The sequence below is a fragment of the Dasypus novemcinctus genome, chromosome 5 (assembly GCF_030445035.2).
Source record: "Dasypus novemcinctus isolate mDasNov1 chromosome 5, mDasNov1.1.hap2, whole genome shotgun sequence".
NCBI classification, from domain to species: domain Eukaryota; kingdom Metazoa; phylum Chordata; class Mammalia; order Cingulata; family Dasypodidae; genus Dasypus; species Dasypus novemcinctus.
Window position 1 is genome coordinate 132489733 of NC_080677.1, and position 19934 is coordinate 132509666.

The window sequence follows — 19934 nt, forward strand, 5'->3', positions numbered from 1 at the left end:
ATGCGGACCTAAAATTAGTACTTCTGTTTCCAGGGACCCCTCACTATTCAGCACCATTTATCCACAAGGTCAGGACCAAATGTCTTGCTCATCTTGGAAGGCCCATTGCCTGGAACACGGGATTCAAGAATTTGTTCTACTGAAGTACTGATTCTAATACCAGCCTGGAGACCTGACCAGAGAAGCCAGGCCTGGCGGAGCAAACAGACAACACTGCAGTCAAGGGATTAGGCCCACCCAACAACCCTCCCCAGTCCACCAGCCGCCCTCCACACCTCCCAGGACAAAGACCCGGACTAGGCCTCAAGGAGCCTGGCTTCTCGTCCCAGCTCAACCCCTTTGTGACTTTAGGCAAGGCAAGAAGATTAAGCCTCTTAAGTAGCCTAGATTTTCAATTTTGTTCACTGAATGAATTTCACCTTTTATATCCTCAGTTTCCTCATGTATAAAGGGAGTTTACAATTGTTTCATAGGCCTGGCATTGGGAACAAAAACAAAAACAAAACAACACCTTTTATCTCTCTAGCCCTTGAAAGACTCCATGCAAATTGGGGAAGAAGCTGGAAAAGGAAGAGTCCCCGTTGTCCCAGGAGGAGGTAGTACCATGATTTTCTGGGTCAGGAAAGCAAACTGAGGCCTTGCAGAGAGGTTTGTGGAGCTCAGAGGACAAGGATTCATTCAGTCTTACTTCACTTGTTTACTGATATTTTAGGATGCTTTATAGAGGAACTCCCCACCCCCACCCTCACCCCAGTACCCTGCTGACCCCTCTGCCCCCTTCCCACTCCCCCATCAATACTCTTACTTATTCACACCTAACTGTTCCTGAAATTCTCCTTTTATTTATGCATTGGGCCTCTTCCCCACTCAGATGGAAGCATCCGGAGGATGACAATCCCGTCTGCTCTTTGCTGCAGCCCCAGCCTGGGGCAGTACATGCTCAAGTCTCAGCCCCTCCACGGAGCTCTCTCCCATCTGCTCCCACCACACCATCTCCCCTCTCCTTCAGTACTACAGTTCATGCCGCACAACTCAGTATTCAGGTCTCTGGAGCCTATGATTCTTGAATTATTTACTATTTAGCTTCTGTTATAATCCCATCGGGTTCCTCCCGATCAGCAACATGCAAATGCCAGAAGTCAGTGGCTTTAATCTGAAGTTCTCTTCAGACTTAACTAGTTCAGCCTTCGAGTCGTGGAGAGTACACTAGAGGGGGAAAACCCAGCAATGACATGATGTGCTGCATGTGCCATGGATTCACCTCAGGGGAGGACGGACAAGGAGGGCGAGCTGCCTTGTCTCCAGCTCCAGCACCCTGCTCACCCGCCGCTCTCTTTGTTGCTCTGCAGAGTTAGTCCACAGTTAAGGCTTCTCAGCCTCTATCCTCCTCCTACTCACCAGAGAGAACCGGTAGCCTTGGGGTCGGTCATCAGGGAAGGACCCCTCTCGTCCTCACGTCTCTTCTCCTTTCCCTTCCTTTCTTGCCCCTCTCCCCTGCCAGGTATTGCCCACAAGTTCAACAAGCAACAAGTAGCACTCCACCCTCCTGCAGGAGATGCGCTGACTCGCCAGTGTTTGTGAAGTCAGCAGTCCCCAGGGGCAGCATGGGCCCTGCCCAAAGAGCTCCCTGTCGTCCCCGATCTTTTCCATGTTGGTCAAATTTAATCAATGATGACTCAGGAAAAGGGAAAGGAAAGGCAGAGAATGTCAACTTTGCCGAGATTTCACGGAGGGAACTTTAAGCCGGGGTGGAAGGTAAGGAGGGACCCAGCAGCTCAGGAAAACCAGCTGTGCGGCTGCTCCAGCTACCCTGTACCAGCCTGGCTGGGGCCGGAGCCAGAACTCAGATAAGGAACAGGGATTAACACTCCTACACACAGACATACCACTTTCTCTTGTTATTCTCTTTAAGTCACCGAGAAAAAGTTATGTAAGGAGAAAGCATACAGCTCAAATGCAGGAGAGGAACATTATGTTCAGCCTTGGGGTATTTAATTTAATAAAAGGCTCCTGGAGAACAAAGCAACAATTCAGCACTGGTCTTGAATGCAGAGAAGACAAAGCATTAAAAGAGAAAACTGTACATGCCAGAACCTACAATCACCATGCATTTAAACATCCAGCTCCCTCTGCTTACTCAGCCCCAAGTCATCCTGGAGATTTCCTCTTCCTGGATGCTAATAACAAGTGTCCGTTTGTAAAACACTAAATGACAAGATGCAAGTGATGGGAGACAAACAGTACTCACAGCTCTGGAAAATCCTGCTGCCTCACTTGAAAGGTCCATAAAATAGGGGGGGGGGTATCCCAGCCCCTTCAGTCCAAGCAATTTCTAGGGTTCGGCTGCTCTCTGAGCTGCTGCCACTGCACGTCTGCAACAGATGGAGACTGGGACTGGGTGTGTTCCCAGTCCCCAAAGCAGCGCAACAAGCGGGTGGCAGACAGCATAAGCTGGCCGGAGACCGCGCAGGCGACAGTGCTTGTTGACTGGAGCTGGTTTGCTGCTCACCACGCAGGCAGAGCACGGGCAGAGCCCCTCATTGATGGGATTGCAGTAGACTGTCATTACCACCTGTGTCAGGGCTGCTGGGGAGGTAACTACTTACTCTACAAGTCAGCAGGAGGGAGGGCTGAGTGAGGTCTTTTAAAAAGACAGGCAGCAGGACAAATGAAGTCCAGAACCGAGGCTGGTGATGCTGTAGGTGATGGCATCTGGGGTCAAGGTCCTCTTGTCAGGTGCAGCTCATCTACCCATCTACCTTCAGGCAAAGGCTAGGTAGCGTTAAAGAGGGCCAGCACAGGAAAAGAGCAAGCTGGCTTCAGAAATCCGGACTCCCTGGAAATCCCTGACTCTGGGATATAGGGAATACAGTTTTCTCTCGGACAAAAACGATGGCTAAGACCCTTCCTAAAGTCTACATTAGAGAAATCTCCATGACATGCCCCAGACCCCCAACCCCAATCAGACAACCTGTACACATCTAGAAGGCCACATAGTCCCAGACTTAAGGGGTGTGCAACCTGGTTGGGAAGAAAACAGATTTGAATCCTTAGGGGAACACGTGAGTCCCAATTACAGAACACTGCGATATTCATTATTAAATAAAGCTTTCTAATGACTTGAACTTTCCAGCAATGGAGGCATTGCTTCAAAAGATAGTGAGCAGAGGGAGCAGATGTGGCTCAAGCAATTGGATACCTGCCTCCCATATGGGTGGTCCTGGGTTCAGATCCCAGTGTCTCCTGAAGAAGAAGAGCAGGTGCCACAAAGAGCATACACTGCAACCAGTAGATGCTGCGACCACCGCAATGATCAGACAATGCAACCAGCAGGAGGTGGAAGTGGCTCAAGTGGCTGGGCACATGGGAGGTCCTAGGTTTGTTTCTTTGTGCTTCCTAAAGAAAATGAGCAGACAACGAGCAGACAGACGAGGGGCCATTGGGGTGAGGGGGAGAGGAATAAAAAAAAAAAGATAGTGAGCAACCTATCACTGAAGATATTCAAGGAGAAGGTGTTCAAGTAGAGGAGGCCATTGAATGGAGTCTTACATTAGATGAAAAGTTGGGCTAGATGGTTTTAGGCCTCTTCTAAGATTCTACAATTTAAAAAATATGACTTAACTGGCAAATTTGTGGTACAGGTAAGAGATATAGGAGTTAAAGGTAGGAAAAGATGGATATGGGTGGATTTTGCAGGGAAGGCTTCAGGTAGAGGTGACAAATGAACATTACATGACTATCTCCCAAGTGTCATGAACAAGAAGGCAACTGGGTGAGAGTTTGGGGCTTTGGGGGAACTTCTAATGTGGTTGGAAGTCTGTGGCCTTTTTTTTTTTTTTAAAGATTTATTTATTTATTTCTCTCCCCTTCCCTGCGCACCCCCCCCCCCCCCAGTTGTCTGTTCTCTGTGTCTATTTCCTGCGTGTTCTTTGTCCGCTTCTGTTGTTAGCGGCACAGGAATCTCTGTTTCTTTTTGTTGTGTCATCTTGCTGTGTCAGCTCTCCATGTGTGCAGCACCATTCCTGGTCAGGCTGCACTTTCTTTCGCGCTGGGCGGCTCTCCTTATGGGGCGCACTCCTTGCGCGTGGGGTTCCCCTACGTGGGGACACCCCTGTGTGGCAGGGCACTCCTTGCGCGCATCAGCACTGCACATGGGCCAGCTCCACACGGGTCAAGGAGGCCCGGGGTTTGAACCGTGGACCTCCCATGTGGTAGACGGATGCCCTAACCACTGGGCCGAGTCCGCTTCCCTCTGTGGCCTTCTTAAGATTAATTTCAGCCCAGGAGGATAATGGAGGCTCACCATTCATCTAATGGTCCATTCAAAATGGAGACATCAGAGGCATGGGGTATAGTAGCGAGAATTCTCTGGGAACTAGGAATCCTGAGGCCTGGCTCTGGTTCTGCTGCCCTAAGCAATTGATTAACTGAGAACATCTCTTTAAACTGGAACTCAGTTTTCACCTCTACAGAGTGAGCAATGAGTTACATCATCTCCTTCAAGGTCCTTTCCAGACCTAAAAACTCATAGTCTGTAACAAGCAGATCCAAGTCCCAGCTGAGTCATTGCTCTGAACCTCAGTTCTTCCCCTTAAAAAGAAATCCGAATAAAGCCACTTGCTGTGTACATCTCCCAGGGATACTGTTGGGGTGATGGATGAGAAAGCATGTGGACAGAAATAAGCATTGGCATGGGATGTGTGGGATCATCATGGAATCAGAGAGCACTGCTACAGCGAACTCATGGATTAGCAAAAGCTGGCACCATTCAGTGATGAGCAAGGGGCCAGCCTCCTGCAGGCAGCCCCCCTGGGTATTGTACAAGTGGAGAGCCTGCATTCCAGCCAATCACAATACTTTCTCCTGCTGCTTCTGGAACTAGCCTTGCTAGGTTAGCTGGGCTTGCTTTATTTTCTGTGTGCTTTATTCCAAAACACACAAACAAGCCTGAGGAAAAAAAGCCTATTTAGTTTTGCTTGAAATAGCTGAAAATATCAGAGAAATGGGTGCCACCATCCAGATGAGTCAAAGGTTTGCTACACTCTGTGACAAGCCCCTGAGATTGACTTATGGGGTGTGAATGCCTTTCTGCAGGTCTGACTGCCAGCAAGTTCATGGTCGGGTAGCGGTTTCATCCATTAGGGATTTAGGAGAATAAACAGCTCTCCTCCAGCTTGCAAGCTACCAACCACAAATATGATGGTGTTTTTACCCGAGTTTATCCTCTCTTTCAAGCTCCTCACTCCAATGTAAGGTTCACTGAGGGGGCTCCTGCTTCCTCTTCAGGCTCTGAGCTTTTTCGCCTGCTCTTCTTAGAGGGTGGAGGTCAGCTCTCTTGAAGTTCAAAGCTCAGATTATTGCCACGATAGATCAGAGATACTTAGTAAAGCCCCATGATCACTGCTAGTCCAAACTGAACAGTCTCAGAATTAGAAATGGAAGGAATAGTCCTACCTTTGGCTCATCCCCTCTGATTTGCCTCTAATCTTCCCAAACACCTTTCCCAAGCATTACTTTTAATGCCCTCACCAGACCAAAAAAGGCACTGCAAAATCAAACCAAACCAAAAACCTTCACTAGCTCCATACTACCGAATAAACCCAAATTCTTCAGTATGGAACACCAGGCCCATAAAAGTCTAGTCTGCATCTTCCTCCCAACATCTTGGGCCTGCACAAAGCTGTCAAGGCACAAAGACTCTGCTCTTTGCATCTCTAGGAGGTCCCCTGCGTCCCTCTGCCCGTTAACCCTGCCCTGGTATCTGTAGGCCCTCTACTGGAATCAAGTTTTTAAGTGTACTTTTAGTTATCTCAACCTGCACAACAGGTAAATATTCTGTCAGTAAGGAAATTGTAGCTCAGAAAGCTCAAGTCACCAAGGTTACAGAGCAAACAAGTTGCAAAGCTGGGATTCAATCGCACATCCATGCCTGCCTCCAAAGCCTCGGTTTGTTCTAACAGGTTCATACCTCTTCCCTTTTGATTTATTTGTCTCGTTATTTGTATTTTCTGGTTTTCCTGCAGTACAGGCTTGTTTACTTATGTAATTAAAAATAAGAGGAATAAACTCATACTTGATAATTCCCCCTTTCAAGGTCCATCCTAAATAAAATCTGAAATACAAGCAAAGGTTTATGCACAAAGATAGACTCTGCAGCAAAAGAGAAGGACCTGGTATCATCTACATGTCCAAAAATGAGATTATTGTTAAGTATGTTCTGATAGAACCTACAATGTGGTATTATGATATAACATAGAAAATAAAAACAGGGACTTAAGAGAATTATGAATAATGAGAGAAATGTTAAGGAAAATCTCAAGCTAGACATACTATTGGCTCAGCTATGTAACAGCTACGTGTATAGAGTGGAGAGAGTGCTCTCCTCCCCCTACCTTTAGCCACGGGGCTGTAAGAGTCCCTTCACCCTGAGGGCTGTGACCCCGTTGCAGTACTTCATCAGCCGGATGTGAGCTTGGCATGCAGCATTTGACTCTGAGGATAGTGGCTGAAGAGTGGGCCACAGCACAAGTCCTGTTTGTTTCATCAGTGACAAAACCTGCAGACAGGCACATATGACTGCTCAATAAAGCCTTTATTGTCTCCCTTTGAGGTGGTCCACACTGTCCCTACCCGTGGTCAGCAATCCTTGGGCTGTAAGATTTGTGCACAGGAAAGTCAGAAGGCAGAGGCAGCTGAGCTGAGTAAAGTGCTGAAATAAGAAGCTATTCACCCAGTTCATTCCCTGCTCTTGTCTTCACCAACTGCATTTTCATGCCAGCTTGAAAGCAGGCAGCCTTGGAGAGGGCAGCTTGGCATGGCTGCTGGCTTGGTGAGCCATTGGGAAAAGCTCCTGAGATCCACTGGGCCAAACAGTATTGTTGTCAGTGTGGTCGCTTACTTTGAAACCCCATTTGCTATAAAGAGTGTAAAGTGAGGATTCCTGTGTATAAGAAATCTGAGTAAGATGCTAGGGGCAGTTTGTCAGCTTCTGAATACCTTTGTTGGGAATCAAGATGCTGAAGAGGGTTTTAACCAGCAACTCAAAAATTCTTATGGAAATCTATACCAAAGGCTTTGTTACTGAGATCAAGGAGTGTTGGAAATGCTTTTTTATTGGTGAAATGGTGTTCAAGATAAGTGTGAGGTCAGGAAGATCCCACAGACTGCAGCCCTTAAAGAAACCAGATGAGTAACCAACTAGCCTGGCGGCTACCTAAACTGCAGCCCTCAAGGCCCAGCTGCCTCTGATCCGGCATGCCTCCATCTCAGAGGACCCTGCTGTTATCTGGGCTGTCAGAATGGCCTGTCCTAGCCTAAAGATGAATTACATTTAGGGCTAGCTCAGAGCAAATCTTTCATACAAAATGGTGTCCTAAAAGGCAGCAGAGAGACTTCCTCTGAGCTATAACAGGTTGTACCTGCTGCCTGAAAACATCTCCAGCGGTTTGGCAAAATCTCACCTAAGATTTCCTTTCACCATAGCATACCACTTGGTATCAAGTCAGTCAACAGGACATAGTCTAATCCACCTCCAGTCACTGGAAGTTGCCAGCAACTGGATGTTTGCTGAATAACCAAATTGGCTTTGATATGTTTTTAACTAATCCATTCCTGTGGGTGTGAGGCCCTTTTATTGCATTAAATTCAGTCAAAGGACCTTTGATTAGATTACTTAATTAGATTGCTTTAAGGCTTCTATTGGACTACATCAGTGAGGGGTGACATAGGTTGGTTCTCCTCCCTCTTACAGGAGACATATAAATGGAGATACAAAGAGGGAGAAGAGACACACAGAAAAGGGAGCTTTGCCATTTTGACCTGGCCCCGTGAGAAAGAGGAATCAAGGTACACCTACAGCTGCAAAAAGAGAAGCCCTGAGAAGCTCAAGGAGATGCTTGATCACCCATGGCAGAGCACCAGGAGAAAGGAGAGAGGGGCCAGCAGACCCGCGATCTTGCCTCACCACGCGGCAGGACTCCAGGATGCTAGCAGCTGACGTTTGGTGAGAAAGGATCTCCTTTGATGCCTTGATTTGGACATTTTTGAAGCCTCAGAACTGTTAAGTTTTATCCCTGCTAAATTTGCCACTATAAAAGTCAACCCATTTCTGATATTTTGCATTGGCAGCCCTTGGCAAAATAAGACAATTAGTTTGCTACACAATCACTCCCTTGATACCTCCATCCAGGTAGAAGTAGCAGTTCTGAAAATTCATGGATTGTGAAGACGACTGGAGTTATTAAAATCTCATACTCTGATTTTATGCAGAGGAAGCAAAAACAAACCAAAATCTCCCAAAGGGTAACTATCTCACCAGCTTTCAAAGGAAAGCTCTGAATACCTGAAGGTCTTAAGAGATTCAGGCTACTGCCTGGAGTCTCTCATGTGGAAACTGAACTCAAGCCCAAGCTCCTCCGAGTTTCAAATATGGAGTTCTTGATCCTTTGGTTCAAAAAATTGCTACGTGCACAGACCAAACACACATGTATTTCAGTTGCTAATTTGTGTTTGGAGCATATCATCTGCCAAATCATGTAGTAACTTCTATCAAATAAGTTAATATGTATATAAACTCTAAACCACATTTCACCAGGTGGGAAGCTGAGGCTTCAATGTTAAGTGACAAGCCCAAGAGCACACAGGTGCTGAGAGAGCCAGGACTAGGACCCAAGTGTCTTGACTTCACTTTGTTAACCTTTCAATTAGCTTAGGAAATGACTTTGATTTTCACTCCCTGCATCTGGATGAGGAAGAGATTAGCTCTGTTTATTGAAAAGCTGGCTGAATTTTTTCACATGGCCCTGCAGTGACTTCCCTAACTTCAGTCTGAACAAAACCCAATAAGTGCACGGCTCATGGAACAGCAAACAGAAAAGGAAGGATTTGCAACTCATGCTGGCAGCCAATACCTTTTCAAAAAAAAGATGAGTGCAAACCCAAAGGTGCCCTGATTGGTTTAGAGTAAAAAAGACATAAACCCCCTCAGCTGTCTGTCAAAGCTTAACTAATGAGAACCTCGCCTCGTCTTCAAGGTCTTCTCTGACCCACACCCCACCTCACCTGTCACAATGATTTCTCCCACCCCAATTGCCACGATTTCCTTTGGCTTCCATCATTTTAACATTTAGGTCCCATAACTGTTCTCTAAGAGCACATACTCTTTTGAATAGTTTCTAATTGAGACTAGGCTCATTGGTCAATCAAGGTAAAAGCTTCTCAGACCTGAGAAGTAGGAATCACTTTATCTAAGAGAGGGGGGTATTAACCTTTCATTGAGGTAGTTTGGTGCTTGTGAAGGCCCCATTTACTTTTTTTTTTTTTTTAATTCAAAAACAAAAACTGAAGACAGGCTTCTCCCCTAATACAAGTGCTCATTCAGGCTTTCGGAGAGCTCAGCAACCCATCACATCTCTTGCTCTCCTATTCTTTTCAACAAACATTTACTTTACCCCAACAATGTGGCAGCCTCTTATTGATTTGCTGGGACACTAGAAAAATAGAAGACACAGCCCCTAAACGTGTGGACTTGTGGAACAAGCATGCTGAGAGTCAACACAGTACTTTGTGTGGTACAGACAACAGCTACCATAGAAGTTTCCAGAAGGAAGTGGTTGCTTTGGAAGTAGTAATAGAACTCCACGAAAGGAGTAAGTCTGAAGCTGTGAACTGAAAGATAAGATTAGGGAAAACAACAACAGACAATTAAAAAAAAAAAAAAACCCACAAAAAACAGCAATACAGAAACATTGGGAGGGACTTGGTATTTCGTTAGGCTCTCTAGTGCATCTTCTGGCTTGGATCTGGTTCCATCCCATCCGGTTTCCCACCCCACCCACCCCCATCCCCCAGACATGCTGGCAAGGCTCTGGGAAGCTCAAAGCAACTAGATCTTCCATTGACACCAGAAGCCAGCACTCGGCCGAGGCTTGGCTCATCTGTGGCTGAATGCTGAAGGGCTGGGCATGCAGCTCAGAATTTGGCTAGTCTCATGCAGGTGCTCTGATTCGCAGTGTCTTGACCTAAAATGGCCTCAAAGATGAACAGAAGGCTCTGAGCTGCCCAGGTGGTAGCAGGCCAGGCTGTTGCTTAATATGCATAAATCTTCCCATGTAATTGAAATCAACACAAACCACTCTGGGGCACACCTTTTTTTCTTTCCAAATTGCCCTCTATAACAATGCCTCTAAGCATGTCCTCCCTTAGACAAACTGGACTCATCTTCCTAAGCTTACTGTGAAGGATAAATACCTTCATTCATTCTTTTTAAATGGTGCTACCTTTGTACAGAGTCAAATTCCAGCTTTGCCATTGACTAGCCCTGTGACCTTGGGGTAAATTGCTTAACCTTTCTATGTTTCTCTCAATTGCCTCATCTGTAAAGTGGGATTAATAATAATTGTACCTACCCCACAGGGTTATTTTGGGTATTAAATGAGTACACATATACACACACACACATAGTCTATATATATCATATAGAGAGCGAGGCTATGTATAGCATGTATATATATATATAGAACTCTGCATGACACACAAGCACTATGAAATATGAGCTGTGAATTTTACAGAAGTTAACCAGGTCTGTGAGCTGAGGGGAGGTAATAGAGTGAATTTTAATAACGTGTAACAATAAAAAGCCCTAGAGGAAAAAAGTAAAAACCCTACAAACCTGCAGTCGCCTCTGGGTGGGATGATGTTCAGGCCAGGCCTGAGGCTGGCCCAGAATCAACTTAAAGCTACCCGTTTCCCAGAAATGTCCCAGGGAGCCTCCAGCTCAGGGGTGAGGTGACATCAGAAGGGGCAGAAGGGCTTGGGTACGGTTGCTGCAGCCCTGATCTCGTCAAATCAATTCCCCCCCCGACTCGCCCATCACTTCCTGAAGGTTACTTTGTAAAAGCACTGACGGAGCTGAAAGGGAGAAAACGGCACGGTCTCTACCCTTACACGCTTTTGATCCCGCTCTGAAGACGGAAGTCGAGGAGTTTCAGAACCTTGAGCCTGTGCTCTGTGAACTGACCAGCCTCAGAGCAGGCGGGGTCGCTGCGGGCTGGGCTGGGGGGCAAGAGGCCGGGGTTGAAGGAGGGGCTGACGGCTGGGAAAGATTTGAAGAGGCCAGGGTAGGGGAGTGAGGGGAATGTCGTGAGAAATGGGTGAGGAAGGACGTAGCTTTCCTTGGGGGCCCGGGTGGGCAGACCCCGCCTGCTGCTCCTGGGGTCCCCGGAGGGGCGCCTGGGGTTCGGGGGTTGGGGGGAGGGGCTGGGGTTCCGGGAGGGGGGCCCTGGGGTTCGGGGGGGAGGGCGCCTGGGCCGGGAGGCCGCCGCTGAGCCCCGCAGGCTCTGCGGAGCTGGGACGCGCGCAGCCCCCTGCGCTGCCCGCAGATGCCCGCCTGCCTGGCGGGCGCGCCCACCCGCCCCGGGTCACGCGAGGCGGCGAGCGGGCACGAGGGTCCGCACACGCCGGGGTCAGCCTCGAGGGCGGCTCCGTTCCTTCCCACAAATGGCTGTCAGGGGTGAGTGGAACCACGAAGTCACAACAGCAAACTGCCAGCCCTCATTTAAATCATTTTTAAAAGCCCTCCGGCAATCCATCAGCTTGGGGAAGCGGAGCTGCTGCCATCTGGGTCTCCTTAGAAGTCTTCACACCGCCTGGTTTTCCGCTCCCGCCCCACCCTCCTACCCCTCCCCACTCCCCCAGCAGGACGAGCACCTCAGCCGCAGCTGCGGAACTCGCCCCTGACCCTGCCTATTCGGGGTCTCCCCGCACCCCATTACGTGGGAAGCTCAAGGAGAACAAGAATATACACGCATGCGGTTTTGGTGGCTGAAGGGATTCTATATCAATGAATTTTTCTGAAAACGCAATAAAAGCTAAGACTCATACTAAAACTTTTAAAACTAACAATTTTAAGTCTCTCAATATATTATACTTTCTTGCCTTTTTTCCCTTTTATTTTTTAAACAGCTTTATTTAGATATAATTCACCTATCATGCAATTCAGTGGTTTATACGGAATTCACAGAGTTGTGCCGCCATCACTACAATCAATTTTACTGCCAAAAGAGAACTCTATACCCATTAGCAATCTTTCCCCACGCCCTCCCATCCTGGCAGCCCCAGGCAACCACTAATCTCTCTTCTGTCTTTATGGATCTGCCTATTCTGGACATTTCACATAAATGGAACCATTCAATATGTGAGTCTTGTGGCTGACTTCCATGCTGGAAAACCCACTGGCTTTAGAATCAGAGCCTGAGTCCTACTCTATGCTCTCTAGTTCTGTAAGCTTAAGCTATTAGTTACCCTGTCTGACCTAGAGTTCCTTCATTTGTAAAAGGCACTAAGAATTAGTCTTCACTGGGCTCCATTTTAAAATGACACGGCATATATATCGGACCTGGCATCATTGGTTTTTGGTCCCCTTCTTGCTACCTCCCTCCCACCCCACCCCCCATGCCTTAAAGATTAGTTGTCACTTATTAAAAGTGTCATTTAATACAGTTTTGTGGTGGTGGTGGTGATTCCATGGTTTGCGGGGCTTAATTTGCTCTTTCACCTTCCCCAAACTGCTGAGCTTTTTTTCTACTAGTATTAGATAGCCCAGGGTGAGGTTCTGTAAATCAATGGTCTGTTCACAAATAATTACTGTTTGCCGGGTCCCTCACTATCAGCCGTCACTTTGCCCTTTGGCAGCTTCTGGCCACATTCTGGTCCCGGATGCTTCTGATCTGCCCTCCTCTAATCTAGGAAGGAGCAAAGGTGAGCTATGGGGAAGCTGAATACCACCCGCAGGTTTACCACCAACCAGCTCATTATCTTCTTTGCTAATTACCGTGTGGGGGAGTACCTAAACAGAGGCTGCCTTGTTAAGAGGATTCCCTCGCTGTTTCCCTACATCCAGTTCTGATGCTGACAAAGCAGAGGGCAGTGACTTTACTGAGGGTCCACAGCCCCACGCTACACCCTGGTGTAAAGAACCTCAGGCATCGAGGACATCATTGGGTTTATTAACAAAGACAAGGACATCTGAAAGATATACGGGAAATGAAGGAACAAGTAGAAGAGCCAGGAGAAGAGGCAGATCATGGTAAAGCCCTCCAATGTGAATACCAATGCTGAATTGGGTTCCCAATGCCTCCTAAAGAGGACAAGCAGATGGCTAGCTGGTGTGACAAGATGATGCAACAAGAGACACAAAAGGAAAAACATAACAAGAGACAGAACAAAGCAGGGAACAGAGGTGACTTAAGTGATTAGGCACCTGCCTCCCACATCGGAGGTCCCAGGTTCAGTTCCTGGTACCTCCTAAAGAAACAAAGAAGAAGAACAGACACAGCAAGTGCAAACAATGAGGGGGTGGGGAGAGAGAAATAATATAAATCTTAAAAAAAAAATTTATGGGCATAAAGACTGGGCAACTGAGATACTGCCCTGATTAAGAATCAGTGGTATAGTCCAACCATTTCATTCTAAAGATATGGAAACATGCACAAATGAATGACATTCAAGGCCATGCAATTATTTCATGGTATAATTTGTAGATTCAAAATATAAAGTGTCTTTTGAGAAGGGAAATATGAAATCAGAAATCTGAGCTTTTCCTCTAAAAAGAGAATCTCAAGTTTTGATTTAAACTAAGAAGTAATCACTTGTCATTTGGTTCTTCAAGGGTAATGCAGGCAATTGCCCTTGGTCCAGAATATTTATAACACTCTCTGCATTAGAAAGCTTCTTACCTGGAAGCTTCATAGCTGGCTAAGATCAAAGGTCCCAATTCAGGCTGCATTTTGCCCTACTTTGTTTTCACTGCCTATGTGTCATTCTGCCTGTTTCTTAACATCCATATTCTAAGAAGATATATATAAGCTTAAATTACGCTTGTGTTAACATTGAGATTTGTGAAATATATTGCAGATGACTGCATGAAGTCATAAGACGTGGCTAACATTAGAGACAGTGATATATCATAAGCTCTAGCTGCTGTTATTTAAATTGTAGTGACTGTGTAATGAAATCATAGTGGCCTCCCAAAGGAGCCTTACTTCAGGAGGATTATACAACCCCAACCTACTGCCATCATGCTTGGCCATGTGGCTTGCTTTTCCCAGAAGTGATGTGTGCCACTTGCAAGTGGAAGCTTTAAGAGCCATTGGGTGGTCGGACACCACTCTCCTGTCCCTCTGATGGCAGTGACCCAGATAGGGACTGTTCCTTTAGCCTGGGCTTCCAAAATAAATCAGACATGGAACAGAGACACAGCTGCTTGTGATGGATGTATAGGAGGAGAGAGAAACTTCTGTCATTGTACATCTCCAAGATTTGGGGGTCATTTGTTACCCCAGCATAACTTAGCCTAAACACACTCGCTATTTTTCTGCCTTAGAATAAATGGATTAGATGAAGGTCTACCCAGCATTATCAACACTGGAGCTTTAAATTCATTTCACTTACAGCTAGGTCAAACTTCCTATCCCATCCTGAAACTCCTTTATCCCTCTTTCTGCTTCCAATTGCCTCTAAGGAAACATTAGTAAGGATGACCAGCCAGTCTCAGTTTGGCTGAGACTATGGGTTTTAAAACTAAAAGTCTGACATTCTGAGAGCCAGCCCTCCACCACACCCTAGTCCCAGGCAAATTCGGGCAGCTGGTCCCCCTAGTAGGCAGAGACTGCCCTGCCTCTCCTGGAGGTCTGCACGCATTTGTGCCTACACTGATCCTGCCTTAACCCACCTCTCCAAACCCATCCACACATTTTCTCCCCAGCTCCAAACTTTCAGCTCAATTTCACCCATTTCCTATTCCCTTTCTATTTTTCAGTTTTTTGGTAACTGAGGAAATTCCCTTCCACCTTTCCCTTCCTTCCACTTTGTTTCATTTTTAAAAAAATATTTATTTTTAGAAGATACTTATATTACATAAAATGTTACATAAAAATATATAAGGGATTCCCATATGCCCCACTCCCCACACCTCCCACTTTTCCCCACTCTGTTTCATTTATAAGGTAAAAATTTAACCTAATCATTGGCTAAGAATAGAGCTAGAGATTTGTGTTCATGTATGTATATATACAGTAATTAAGTGAAAATAAGAAGTTTAAAGATGAAATTACACATGAATACCAGGGTCATCACATCCTTAAATATATTTAGAATGTCTAGAAGGTTTCTTTAGAATTCCCATAAAATTCTCCATTTATCTTTTTCCTTCTTTAATCAAACTTGTTTTTCATAAAGTACTTCTGAAGCAAATAAAACACCCTGCAATTCAATTTTGTTTCCAGCTTTTTAATTACTATATTCCTTCATCCATTCATTCAACAGGATGTTTTCCTATCATTGCAAATGTACATTATGGCTGAGACTATGGTTATAAAAAGCCATGTTTTAAACCAAAGGCCCCTAAAAGCCCATCAGTCAGTGGAAATCAAAATCAGAGAAAATTTAAGATGGAAATTTGAAACCAGAGAAATAGAAAAAGCAAGTGTGAGGGTGGGAACACTAAAGTCAGGTTATACATTTGACCCGAATGTGCTCTCAATCTTGGATGCACATTGGAATCACCTGGAGAGTTAAAAAAAAAAAAAAAAAAAAAAAGCCCACCTGATGCCTGGGTCCCTATACTTCTGGTTTAATTGATCTGGGGCTCAGCCTGGGTACTGGCAATTTTAAATGCCCTTCAGGTGATTCTAATATGCAGCCAAGGTTGCAAGCCAATGCGGTAGGCCAAGAAAAAGGAAAACCCAATGGGTTACACAGTTCTCACTTTCCATAAGGAGAAAATATACCAGTTACTGCATGGAAGCACAGATTTTCCCAACATATATTCTATTAGAAATTTCTTTACATAGCCTTAGGTTTGAAAAAAAAAAAAAAAGGATTGGGGTAGACTTTTCTGGCAGGGCTTCTGACTCCAGACCTTGGACTTGCCTGTGGGGAGCCATAGAAGGACCACAGGGTATCTACTGGTGCTGCGTCTCCCCAGATTGTTCCAAGGAGCCCGCCCTGGGTTCCAGCTCCACAGCTAGCACAATGGACAGGTAAATGCCCAGTCTCGGACCCTCCTCATTCTGCTTCATCCTCTCCTTGCATCTAGTCCAGAAAATTCCTAGAGGAGTAATGATGATCCAGGACAACATGAATGTGGTGTTTGAGCTCACCATGAATCTCAGGAGGAATCTCAGGTGGATCCAGGTGCACTAGGCGTGACCAACATTAACCAACATTGCCAGCTCAACAAGTCCATTCTGAGCATCTCTCTGTGACCCCTCAAGGAGGAGGGAAAGAAATCGGGGTAGTAGGCGTGAGGAGGCAGCAAAGCTTTTCTGAGTAAACCTGTTTGTATAGCTTTGACTCAGCAAAGGTTTGAGAAATAGGATCTTAGCATAGTCTCAAAGTGTCTGCCCCAAGACCTTTATCAACTATAAGGGAAAAAAATGGTACCATTATAGTATTGTATAGAAGCTTTGATCAAGGTCCCCTCTCCTGGCTGTTCTCTGCTTCAAGCTCAGGAGAAAAAAGTGTTTGGGATCTGTCCTATGAGTGAGTTTATTACTTATTTCACCAGTTAAGTGGACAAATGAGGTTTCTCATGGTCACTTTGTTGATGAGTCCATTGGGCAATGACAGGAGTGGCTGGGCAAAGAGGGTGACTGATATCCACAGAAGGGTCATCTTATGCACTTGATTACTAAAATCCTTCCTCCTCTGCTGAGGTCACTTGTTAATGAGCACTCACATGGGACACAAATACCTTCACATTTTTTGCCCATTCATTGAGGTCTAGCCACACATCTATTTCCCCCAGACTTCCTTATCACCAATTTTTCAATTATGCTCCTTCCAAGTCCCTGACCATCTAGCCAAACCATTGGCCACAGGTATTCTTTTCGCAGAATGTTTTCCCCATGCCACAATTTCTCCTGCCAAGGCCCCATTTGTCCGAGTGTCTAGAGAGGCCAGATTCCCCTGTGTGAGAAACCACCCTGATGATTCCTGTGCCTCTGTAGTTACTAAATATGGTGAACTTTGGGCTCTTCCAACCATTCCAGCACCCTGAGTGTTGGCTGGCTAACCCCGCAGTCTTGGACATTTTTCATCTTAAGCAGCTCTCTGGATCTACTAGTCCAGTCTTCACATTCTACAGAAGATGAAGCCAAAGTCTTGAGTTTCAGAGATTTAGTCCAGGCCATACATTATGCCAGTGTATGCCCTGGTCTCCTGACTACTGGGTCCACTGGCATGGGATATCCTCGATGTCATCTCAGTTTGTAAAGGTCCTTCCAAGTCACATTAGCAGATCCCCTTTCCTTTCTGACACCTCGAGAAGAGCTGCACCGCATCCCAGGCAGAAGGTGATGCCTAGGAATGGCTTTGGCTAATGGATCCTGTATTGTCTGATCTCGAGGCCTCTGAGAAGTCTAGTTCAGTGCTGCCCTGAGGTAGTAGCTCAGTGGTGTGTTTCAGGGAAGAAGACTGGTCTTTCAGAAATAAAATTTCCTCATGCCTGTAGTTTGGATATTTAACCTTTCTTGGGGCATTTTTTTTTTACTCTGATAAAAGGCAAAATTTTCTGCGAGGGTATTCAATGATGCCTTTCTAGTTACCCACACTGTCATATACATGACTTTACGGTGGGGGAGACTGAGACTTCTCCCCTCCCAACCAACTTCAACCCCCTGAATATGAAGGAGGATGGACCATGGACTTGGATATTCCTCACAGCTCCCTGTCAGTCAATGCAGATACGTGGGGATGTGACCCAGGAAGGGGGGGAGGGGAACACAAATGCTCTCAGCATATTAAGATCAGAGCATCTGTTCACCAAAAAGTCTCAGCATGACAGGAATAGGAGAAGGTTTCTTCTGTATGTCAGATATTTCAGGGGATGGGGTAGCACAAGGGCATAGAAGAAACTTCATCTTTGGGTGGCAAGATGTACTTTATTAGGCACACTAAGCGGGAATCAGCCTCAGCCTTTGTCTCTTTCATCTCCTCTCCTCGCTGGGATCAGAGCTTCACCCTGCTGCCCTGGGGTCCCAGAATCTGAAGAGAAAGTGCCCATCCTGGTCTTCAGAGAAGAAAGGCCACCAGGGGCCAATGCCAGCAGCTCAACTGGTGGCTTGGGATTTGCTCTCTTTTCTTAAGAAAGGGGCTCAGTCAGTGAGCTAGGGAGGCAAAGGTGCTGGGAAGATTAGGGGGTAAAAAAGGGAATGGGCTGAGAAAACTCAGAGAAGGGCAGAACGAGGGAAGTCAATGAGATGATGGTTGGGGAATGGACGGAGAACAGAGAATGGGGCTGCACCATCCTAGGAGGGTTTACGAGATTCAAGGAGGTAAAGTAGCTAAGTGAGGATGCCCATGCCAGTAAACCCAACAAATTCAGTAAAGAAAAGCCCTTTTCAGCCAGCTTTACTTGTCTCAAGAAAAGCAGGTGGGGGGAGCAGATGCAGCTCAGTGGTTGAGTGCCTGCTTCCCGTGTACGAGGTCCTGGGTTCAATCTCCAGCACCTCCTAAAAAAAAAAAAAAAAGAAAAGCAAGGCAGGTGGCCTGGCCTCTGGGCCAATGTGGGTGTATCTTCTGAGAAGCCAAGCTCCAGGTTGCAGGAACATGGAGGGAAGAGAAAAAAGACTAGCAAAGGAGAGCCTGTCATCTAGGTTACTCACTGGTTTGTAAGCTCCTTCCCAAAGGATCTTTTGAAAGGAAAGAAAGGATAAGGGAATTGTGGGAGGGGGCTGGAGAAGGGCAGGCAAGAGTCCTGAGGACAGGTAGGCAAGGGAGGGAGAGGGCTGGGCCCAGCACACTATTTCCCAGATTGCCTGGAGAGGCTCAGGTTACAGACATGAGTACTGTGAGGCCACCTGCTAATGGGGTAGCTTTGATTTTTCATTAGCTAAATCAGCTGACATGGGGGCCTGACTGACCCATGCATTGCACATTACAGAATAGCGTTACTGGAGGATTTCATTTTGGACAGAAAAATCAGACAGACTACCTTCTGTTCAATAATCTAAAACATTTAGAACCTTACCCACCTCCATTTTTTTTTTTAACAACTCCATACTGTACAGGACGGCCGAGGCCAGCTGACAGGTGAACCATTTTGCCATTCGTCATTCTAGGCTTGCAACTCTGTGCCAGACCCAGAACTGGGCCAACAGGACAGCCTCTCTGTGCTAATCATCAAACGGTACTTCCTGCAGCCCACACAGGGCAGAGGCCACTTCCTCCCACACGCACAGAAGCACTTCAAGTGCCGTGTGGGTCACAGAAACACCTTTTTGAGTTTATGAGTCAAGATGACATGCTCTGCAAGTCTGCAAAGCGGCCTCAGGGCAGACATTTCGCCTCCTTTAGCCATAAGCATCCTGATGGGATGAGACTGCCTGTTGGGCAGGAGAGAAGCAAGTGCTGAGGGCATTTCCCCCAAACCAAGAGGCCAGAGAGAAAGGGAGCACCCTCGGAAGGGCTCAGATCTCAGAGGGGACTGGCTACTGTGGTATCCAGCGAGAACGAAACCAGATATCTAGGGCCCTCCCCTTAGCAAAATGCTCATGACCAGGCTTGCCTGGAGAGCATCAGACTCACCCATCATTGAGAAATACTGAGAGCTTGGACAATAATAATAAAGGTGCCACCAGATGGCAGAAGGCCCAGATTGCTTTGGGGCCTGAAGGTAAGTTCTGCCAGAATGCTTGAAACTGGATATCCTCTCAACCAATAGGCTGAAAAGTTACCAATCTTAATAGAATGAAGGAATGAGTATTTACCTACATACACATACACGAAGATATTTTTTGTACCACTGAGATTGTTTATACAATCTCAGACAAACGGATGAATGGATAGATGGATAGATGGATGGATGGATGGATGGATGAATGGATAGATGGCTAGCTAGCTAGAATGATACAGAAAATGTTAAAATTGGTGGATCT

General features: G+C 46.3%; 1 protein-coding gene across 6 annotated transcripts in view; it reads right to left on the reverse strand.

Moving 5' to 3' along the window:
• The window catches only part of PRKAG2 (protein kinase AMP-activated non-catalytic subunit gamma 2), a 353035-nt gene that overhangs the window by 283587 nt on the left and 49514 nt on the right, over window positions 1–19934 (reverse strand). For 2 of the 6 annotated variants that reach the window (XM_058298014.1, XM_012518718.4), the window contains exon 1: window positions 2249–2600. The exons of 3 other annotated variants lie outside the window; for them this stretch is intronic. In XM_058298014.1, coding sequence (XP_058153997.1) covers window positions 2249–2287 — 39 coding nt within the window. In that variant the 5' untranslated portion in view covers window positions 2288–2600. Of the gene's footprint in view, window positions 1–1398; window positions 1671–2248; window positions 2601–19934 lie in introns of those variants that run through there. One more of the 6 variants, XM_071215354.1, reaches the window with a different exon arrangement.